Source organism: Camelina sativa, chromosome 20 (genome assembly GCF_000633955.1).
Source record: "Camelina sativa cultivar DH55 chromosome 20, Cs, whole genome shotgun sequence".
In the NCBI taxonomy this organism is placed as follows: domain Eukaryota; kingdom Viridiplantae; phylum Streptophyta; class Magnoliopsida; order Brassicales; family Brassicaceae; genus Camelina; species Camelina sativa.
The window spans coordinates 18,590,767-18,600,160 of NC_025704.1; the positions used below are offsets into that span (position 1 = coordinate 18,590,767).

At 35.2% G+C, this 9,394-nt stretch overlaps 3 protein-coding genes across 3 annotated transcripts; all 3 read right to left on the reverse strand.

Moving 5' to 3' along the window:
• Nucleotides 90-3,406, reverse strand: LOC104772643 (60S ribosomal protein L18-3-like). Its single transcript, XM_010497235.1, has 4 exons — nt 3,299-3,406; nt 507-596; nt 272-400; nt 90-155 (listed from the first exon to the last, which is right to left on the reverse strand). The coding sequence occupies exons 1-4, from the start codon at nt 3,404-3,406 to the stop codon at nt 90-92; spliced, it is 393 nt and encodes a 130-aa protein (XP_010495537.1).
• LOC104772644 (glutathione S-transferase T3-like) lies at nt 5,047-5,943 on the reverse strand. Its single transcript, XM_010497236.1, has one exon. It carries the CDS (start codon nt 5,941-5,943, stop codon nt 5,047-5,049), a length of 897 nt encoding a protein of 298 aa, XP_010495538.1.
• LOC109124979 lies at nt 8,308-9,391 on the reverse strand (the record flags this gene model as incomplete). The annotated part of the gene is made up of 3 exons (XM_019241905.1): nt 8,308-8,601; nt 8,678-9,000; nt 9,080-9,391. Coding segments are annotated over 3 exons (771 nt in total), but the record flags the coding sequence as incomplete, so codon positions are not given.

The window sequence follows — 9,394 nt, forward strand, 5'->3', positions numbered from 1 at the left end:
GGTTCCAACCAAAACACCAATCTTGCCATCCTATAAGAAATAAAAACCACAACCTAATCATCAGCGGATCTAACGAAACAAAATCTCAATCACACTAAGACACAAAGGACGAGGATAAATACATTCATTCTCAGATTCAAGTAGATAACCTTATTCTACAATACTAACAAAACAGCCAATCTAAAAACTTTAGCATTTAGCAAATGAAACTTGAATTTCCAGAAATGGGGTTAGCATTTAGTAAAAGAGAGAAGCTTCTAAGGAAACGAACCTTGCCGTTCATGAAACTGACGAGCTTAGAGAGTGATAGAGGTGCTTTGTTGACCTTGCTCATGAAAAGCCTCTTGAGAATAACAGCATTGAACTTGCTTTCAGACCTCCTCACCAAAAACCGGTAAAGCTGCCAAATTTATCATACAAATACCAAATCTCAATAAACAAATGGAACAAAACAGAGTAAAGAAAAGCTTGAGGAACAAACAAACAGATCTCTCCATGTTTGTTACCTTGACGAGAAGCTTGAGGTAGACATCATCGGACTTGGGAGCCGTCCTCTTAGTCTTCTTACTCTTACCTCCTGCGATAAGATCGATACCCTACAACGAGAAAACCCAATGAATCAAAAACCTCAAATGCAATTCAAACTAAACGCAAATACACGATACAGATAACACACTACTCCAAATCTACGAAATCTAGATTCCTCAATCGAAACCTAAGGAGCTATCATGCGCTAAAACCAACAGATCAAGCTCATAGGTGGAGGATTTGAGAGGCGAAGATTAGGAATTACCATGGCTGCGTCTGGGTTTGTGCTGCGACACGAAAATGAAGTTAGGGTTTATGAATTTATAGGTAGCAACAAGGCAAGCTCCCTTTCATTTTTTAGGTTTTCATGGCCTTCTTCTTTTGCTTTAGGCTCTTTCGGCCCAAACTACAAGCCCATTTGTTAAACATCCTTCGGCATGAACTTGGTTTTTTTGTTCAAAGGCAAAATAATTTATGATTTTTTTTTTTTTTTTTTTGTAATGCTAATTGCTAAACGTATTTAGTAGACAAAAGGAAAAAAAAAAATAGTTTTATAAATTTTAAGGCTCTTACTATTGATTTTTTTTTTAAAATACACTAGGCTATTTTTCTTTCATTTTTTTGGATCAAAACACTAATGCATTTTAATAAGGTAGGAAATATGTGTCATTTGTAACTCTAACATTTACCCGTAGAAATTTTTTTGCTGGAAAAAGAGGAATTTTACTCCAAATTTGAGGCATGCCTTCTTGTTTTTTTTGGTAGAATGAGGCATACCTTCTTGTTTTTTTTTCCTTTTTAAGACTACACTTTTTGAATTATTAATTTACTAAAAACTAATAATCATCAAAGAAATATTATATTTTAAAAATAAAATCAAATAATTTTTCAAAGGAAATAAAATAGTGTCGATTATTATCTTAATTTTTTTCTAATACAATATCTATCATAGTAAGAATTTGATCGGTACACAAAGTACCATATCACTTTGATAATTGAAATAACCAAGATTATAAGATAGTTCACAACAAACCAATTAATTTGTAATATCATCAAAATCTCTTGAGAATGCACATATTTTTATATATATATATATATAATATAATATAACTCAATTGATGAAATTGAAATCCATATAGTTGAAAGACTTAAACTAAATCAATGAAATTGAAGTTTGTTTGTTTGAGAGTAACCTGAACAATGAGATCTTCATGAGATATTTATATTTGATTTAAATTAATGGGTTGAATTTTATGGCTTCAATTTGATTGCTGTTACAAAAGTAAAATTAAATCATTAAAACATATTTATGCCAAACAATAATAATAATAATAATTATTATTATTAGTCATATATATCATGTTTATTAAAGATGTACAATTTTTAATATTTTTACATAAAAGAGTTATTTTCAAAAAGAAAAACGATTAGTGTATATTTTAAATAGACAAAAAACAGAACATTCTTTAACAAGAAAATAAAAAAAACTTTACATTGATGGGTCCAGACAAATCAACTAAATTTTTTTTCCTAATTTTTTTTTTACTGTGAAAGCCTAAGATAATCACCTAAAATATTCAAAAGGAAATTTAAGTATAAATGTAATTTAAAAATGGCAAACATAATGAATAAGCAATTTACTTAGAGATGTAATAATCTTCTTGTCTTGGTTAACATTATAACCTTAGGGCATCTTTATAGGCAAAACAGTTTTTGGTGTTCTTAGGTTTAATATATTAGGAAAATAATCTAAGATCAGTAGTTAAGATCTTTTGTTAAAAAAATAGTTATAGGGACAACACTTAAGATCTTAAAATTTAATAATATAATATTCTTAAACATAAAACAATTATAAAATCTAATAAATTTGGTATGTAATATTAGAATTAAACTTATTACAATTATTTAATATTCTTCATCATATTCTTAAACTTATAAACTTATAAATTATTAAAATTATAAAAAAACATTTAAATTTCAAACTTATAAAACTTTTACTAAAATTCATAATACAATACCAAATTTTTATGAAACAACAAAACATTGTAAATTTATTTTAAAAACCAAACAAACATATTACTTAATTAATTAAAACACACAAACATTTAATTTATTTAATACATAGTTTAAGGTCCAAATTTATTCCATATATGCTCAATCAAATCCTCCTTTAAATTGAGATGTGCTTGTCTATCACGGATCATTGTATGGCCATCACCTAATCCCTCAAGATTTGAAGACATATTTACCGAAAACGTAAGATCCGGAGTAGTTCCAGTTCCATCATCTTGTTGGAATTCTTGTTCGTCATAGAGTGTGTATGAATCTCGTTCATCTTCGACAATCATATTATGGAGTATTAGACATGCTCTCATAATATATGCAATTTTACCCTTTGACCATAAAAGAGCTGGATTCTTAATCATGGCGAATCTAGATTGCAGGACTCCAAATGCACGCTCAACATCTTTTCTTGCACCTTCTTGACGTTCTGCAAACAATTTATGCTTTGGGTGTTGTGGTTGTGGGATGGATTTAACAAATGTTGCCCACTCGGGGTATATACCATCCGTCATATAGTAAGCCAGATTATACTCATTTCCGTTGACATAGTACGTAACTTTGGGAGCTCAACCGTAAATAATGTCATTAAAAACTGGTGATTGATCAAGAACATTTAAATCGTTACAAGTACCTGGAGCTCCAAAAAATGCGTGCGATATCCAGAGATCTTGTGAAGCTACCGCCTCCAAAACAATTGTTGGCTTACCGGTGCCTCGTCAATACATTCCTTTCCAAGCGGTTGGACAATTTTTCCACTTCCAGTGCATACAGTCGATGCTTCCAACCATCTTGGGAAAACCCCGCTTTTCTCCATAAAAGAGTAGCCTTTCAAGATCCTCTGGTGTGGGCCGGCGTAGGTATTCAGTGTCAAACAAGTCCACTATTCCGACGACGAAATGTTCCAAACATTTACGAGCAATACATTCAGCAAGACGTATATATTCGTCAACCGAGTCCGTTGCAGCCCCATATGCTAATAGTCGAATTGCTGCAGTACATTGTTGTAGCGGTGAAAGACCATTCCGTAAGGTTGCATCCCTTTTTGGCTTAAAATATGGAACTTCTTGACTGAGACGATCCACAATACGCAAGAACAATGGTTTGTTCATTCGAAACCGTCGGAGGAATTGGCGAGCATTGTATGTCGGATTATCAGAAAAATAATCGTTCCACAAACGTTCATGCCCTTCTTCGCGTTTTCTATCGATGTATGTACGCGGTTTCCTTTCGGCAGGAGTTTCCTCTTCAACAGCTTGAAATTGGTTATTAAATTGCTCTTGAAAGTATTGGTTTAAACTATCGTTATTGGCATCATAATGGAAGTGAAATTGTTGGAAGAAGATGCCATAACAGGATTAAGAAAGAAAATGTCTTTGGTGAGAGGAAGAAAATGGTTTGATTTTACAAATACCTTGAGTAAAAAAAAAAAGGTGAACAAAAGAGAGAAGAGTTGGTATGTTTGAGTTGGTAAGTTTGAGTTGTTCTCTCGTCTCATATATATAGAGCTTGTGAGTTGGTGCATGTGAGTTCGGACATTGAGAGTGTGAGCTTGGTGCATGTGAATTTGATCACGAGAGACTCTGTCTTTGTAACTAAAATCCAAAGATACGAAAACAAATACATGTGACCAAACATCAAGTCTAAACAAAAATCCACATACCAAGCCTAAACAATCCGATCACGGGTTCACAACAACAACCGAAAATACATGACCAAAACAAATACATGTGACCAAAACAACAACCGAAAATGATCACGAGAGAAATCTAAACAAAAATCCAAATACCAACATTGATCACGGGTTCACAACAACAATTGATGATGACACAAATTTACTTTAGCTTGATCACATGGTCCTTGAGCTGGATCACTTGGTCCTTGAGTTGGATCACTTGAGCCTTGAGTTGGACCACAAGTAACTTGAGATGGATCATTTGGTCGTTGAGCTGGGTCACTTGGTCCTTGAGCTGGTTCAGTTGTGGCTCATTAGCAGGAAGTGGTTGAGCTACACGGCTAGAGAGACTCGTGAAACCAATAGCAGGAGCTGGTTCCGGAGGATAGTAACAAGTCTCGGCCTCCTCTTCTGATGAATCGCTGCTACCGTCTAAAGGGCTGTTTATACCATAGTCGTATAAACAATCCATGACTTGTTCAACCTGAAAAGGAAAACACACTGAGTTATTAAACATCATCATAACGAAAACATATATTTAGACCAAAGCAAACAATCATATTATTCATAAACACACATATAAGAAACATATACCATAAACATAAGGTATTCATTAAATACACCATCAAACGATTACACCATCAAACATAAGAAACAAGCATAGTATTCATTAAAAACATAAGAAACATACGATTACACCATCAAACAAACAAGCATAGTATTCATTACAAAACATAGCAAACAAGCATAGTTAAACAAACATTCGAGGGTTTTCATCTAAGTTAAAACAATTCCGCCATTAGCTTCTTCTTAAGCGCTTTTTCATCTTCGTCTAGGGTTTCATTCTTGGCAATGAGAGTGTCAAGAATAGACATCTTTTGGAGTTGTTTCATGCCCTCCAAGTCCTTCTGTTTTAACTCAAACATCTGACTAAACTCCAAAGATGGTGTAGCTTTAGCTTTGCCTTTGTTCCTTAGTTTTTTTGTAGCCTTTATGCCCGGAGGTCTGCTCTCGTGCTCACCAACGACAGAACCTGTCGATCCAGCAGCATCATCAGCTTTCCTTTTATTCGAACTGGTTGTCTTTGGGGTGGGGTTCATAGTCTCTAGGTTTCCCCATTTCTGTTCAAATCGTAGCACAGTCCACGCATACTCCATAGCAAACTTCTTCTTGTACAGCTTCGTGTAGATTTGGTGAGCATTTTGTAAAACGTCTACATCGTTCATCCCAATAGCTTTCTCACCCTCTGCCTCCGCAAAAGCTCCACAGAATTGGCTCACCTCCTTACTGATTTTTTGCCATCTTTGTCTACAATGTTCAGGGAGCCTAGGCTCAGCACCACCACGTACATGACTACTTGTACCGTAAAAGTCTCCTATACGGTTCCAAAAGGACCCTGCCTTTTGGCCATTCCCAACTACTGCATCCTTCGATGTGTTTAACCAGGCGCTTATCAGGACTAGGTCATCTTGTGAAGACCATAACCGTCTCTCCCTACGCTGTTCTGCTGTCTCTTCTGATTGACTAGGAGGTTGAGTTGGCACTGAACTAGGTTGCGAACTAAAAGCAGGGATTTGAGACGAACTAGTGTTTACATTGGGAGCAAAGCTGTCATAGGGGAAGTTTAGTAGGCTAAAATAGGATTGAGACTGGCTGTTAGGAGTATTGTTTGATGCCATAGCAATCGGACTTATTAAAGAAGGAAGAAGCTTACGCGAAAGGTCTTAAAGAAGAAAGAAGCTTATTAGAGATTGGAAGAAGCATATAAGAAAGGTCTTATACAATGAAGAAGCTTACTAGAGATTGGATGTAATATAGAGAAGGTAAGAGGATCATTAATTCAAAAGTTTTTTGTTGTTAGAGTCTTTAAATCAAGCAATAACCATTACCTACTTCAGTCAAATCAGAAGTAAATAATGGTCATTGAGTGATTTTTAAAAGTTTTTAAAGTTTTAAAAGTTTTAAAGGTTTTCAATTAGGTTTTCAAAGTTTTAAAGGTTTTCAATTAGGTTTTCAAAGTTTTAAGACTCAAGACTAAAGTTTTAAACGTTTTAAGACTCAAGACTCAAGACTCAATCACTCAACACTAACGCTACTTACTTAAAAAAAACCGAGATAAACAACCATTCACACAACACTGACACTACTAACTTTATAACATCCGAGACTAAACAAGCAATCACACAACACTTACTAAACCGCAACACCAATGAAATAAACAAAGTTTAAAACCTTTCCTATATAAACAACAACTACACTCAATTGTTGGCTGTTTACTATCAATATACACTTACCTTGTGATTACTTTCGTTTGATGTTGCAGGTTTGATGATGAATATCCGATTTAATTTCCCTTGTATAACCTTCACCTACAAGGCTCATAAACAAACAAGCAAAATCGATTAATGTTCCCACTCAAACATAAGCGAAATTGACTTACAAGGTTCGACTCAAACAACACACGACACTCAAAATAATCTCTAATTCAAAGACACGATATTGAACCCTAAAGCAAAGGCTAAAACATCAACAAAACTGACTCACTCAACACACGACACTAAAAAGGTTTGACTCAAACAACAGATGACACTCAAAATTGACTCTAATTCAAAGACACGAGATTGAACCCTAAACCAAAGGCTAAAGCATCATAAAAACTGACTCAAACAACACAACACTCAAAATTGACTCAAACAACACACAACTCTCAATATTGACTCAAAACATAATTCTAATACATAGATTTGAAAAACCCAAATCGATGAAACATCGATGAAATTCGGGAGATGTGATTACCTTCGCCTTTGTTTACCGGAGATGAGATTTGCGAGCCACCCGAGACAGAGGAGACGAGTAGACGGAGAGATCGCCGATGAGACAGAGGAGACGAGTAGACGGCGATACGACGGAGACAGAGTAGACGAGTAAACGCACAGAGGAGACGAGTAGACGGCGATACGATGGAGACAGAGTAGACGGAAAGATCGCCGATGAGACAGAGGAATCACTGGGCTTCGACGAGGAGACAGCGGAGATGAGATCGCTGTTTTGCCGTTGGGAGAGAAGAACGGAGATGAGATCGCCGTTTCGCCGTTTTGCAGTTGGGAGAGAAGAAAAAAAAAACTATGTCGACAATACCGAAGAAACGAGATATCTCTCCACCCACCAAAATATTTTTCCAATAAAAATTCCCCACGTCGCACAAGAACAACCTAAAAACTGTTCTGAAATAAGAACAGTTTTGAGTGATCTAAGCCTACTATTCACTATTTTGCAATTTAAAAGGCCCAAGAACAGGGTAAATGTTGTGGCGTTAAAAATGGTCTTATACAAAAATTTGAATTTTGTATACTAGATGATATGGACTGATAAATGATGTTTGTTAATGTTTTTACTTTCATAACTTTTTTTTTCATAACTTATAGTTTGCTTTTACAATTTTGTATTTATGCAATTTGGCCACACATACAATCATTAATATCTATTGCATGTTTTTCTTATGTGGTTTTTTATTCAAATATGTGGGTTAACGAAATATGATACTAAAAAAGAGACATATGTTCAACACTAGTAATAAGTTATGATATTATCGTAATAAGTTATGACACCAATAAGCACTAGTAATAAGTTATGACATTATCGAGATAACTTTTTTTTTTGGTAGTGACGTTATCGAGATGACTTACCAACAAATAAAGAGCATTGCCAATAGTTAGTGGAAAAACTTTGATATTTATCTGAAGATTGTTTTGATATTGATTATGTGATAATTCAACACCTAACTAATGTGAAATTTGATTAGTATAAATTAATAGTGAATAATGTACCTTATCAATATGAGAAACCGGTTATGGCTAACCTGCCTATATTTTGATATCATATTTATAAATATATTTAATTAAGACAAAAAGGTAAGTTAAATAGCGTTTTTAGTTTAATTAGAGTGACACAACCATATTTACGTATCATCAAGGTTCCACATTTGTTCATCTTTAAATCTTGGCAAAGGTTCGTTTTTCTTGTCCTAATTTTACCAGTATAAGAAGACAGAATAATACAACACAGTTCTTGTCGCATTTGGCAAAATTTCACTTGAGACAAGACTTTGATAACAGTTAATTCCTGGCTTTTACAAACTACTGCCACAAAATATATATCCTTACATAAGCTTAATCAGAGCTTGTTCATTGGTGAAAAGAAGTCAACTTTGAACTGTTCTTCTATGTATAGCTGCACTGTATGAATCCCCGTTCGTGTTCCCTCCCAATCTTGTAGCAGTCCTCTGAATCGCAGCTAGCCGCTGCTTCTGATTACGGTTATTAGATTGCCTGAAGCACCTAAAGAAAGTGTTAGTATGGTGAAATGTTGCCCTAGAGACTTAAAATTGAAGAGAGAAGCAAGAAAGGTAAGAACCTGATCAAGAACATTCCTGCTACAAGAAACGACAATCCCAAAGAAATTTTCTGAATCGTCGTCATTTCACGAACCCATTGGAGAAGATCTTTGAAAAATGACAAAGTCTCAGTCTTTAAAGGCCTTTCTTTTCGGGAGTCTCTTGACCATGACTCCACAACTGATTCTAGACTCGCTTTGCTTCCGTAGCATGGTTTTTCTCTAGAATCACTATTTGTTTGGACAGCAAAACCAGCTGCTTCACAAAAGGCTGTGCCATTGGACTCCCAATTTGAGGCCTTAACGCAGATGATGTTGTCGTTTACTCCACAAGGGCCAATCACCTAACCACATATTTGAAACTCATTAGATCCCAAAAATCAACATTCCTTTGCCATTGGTTTCACAATCTTCCATTCTTACCCGTGTAAGCGCATTACTGGCAAAGTATGCGTCTTTGCAAGCTTCAAAGACTCTGTCACAAAAGGAGGCGCAAATGCGAGGAGGACCCGGTTGAATTCCAACATTTGGGTTACAGATTGAACACTCCAATAACTCGAACAATTGCAAGCATTCTTGACTAGCTTCTCCATAAGTAGCCAAGTTTCTAACAGCTACGAAAGCCGGGTTTGTCTGAACAGAAGAGCAACAAGTCCTTTTACGAAACACCCGGCACAGAGTAAGATCCTTGGATCCTCTACTAACAGATTTAGGAGGCTTTCCTTCTGATTCATATGG

Coding starts and splice junctions, on each gene's coding strand:
- LOC104772644 (XM_010497236.1), bottom strand. CDS start 5,943: ATGGCATCAAACAATACTCCTAACAGCCAGTCTCAATCCTATTTTAGC.
- LOC104772643 (XM_010497235.1), bottom strand. CDS start 3,406: ATGGAGAAAAGCGGGGTTTTCCCAAGATGGTTGGAAGCATCGACTGTA. Junction 597..3,298: donor AATGTATTGACGAGGCACCG/GTAAGCCAACAA, acceptor TTCTCGTTGTAG/GGTATCGATCTTATCGCAGG. Junction 156..271: donor TCAGTTTCATGAACGGCAAG/GTTCGTTTCCTT, acceptor TTAGTATTGTAG/AATAAGGTTATCTACTTGAA.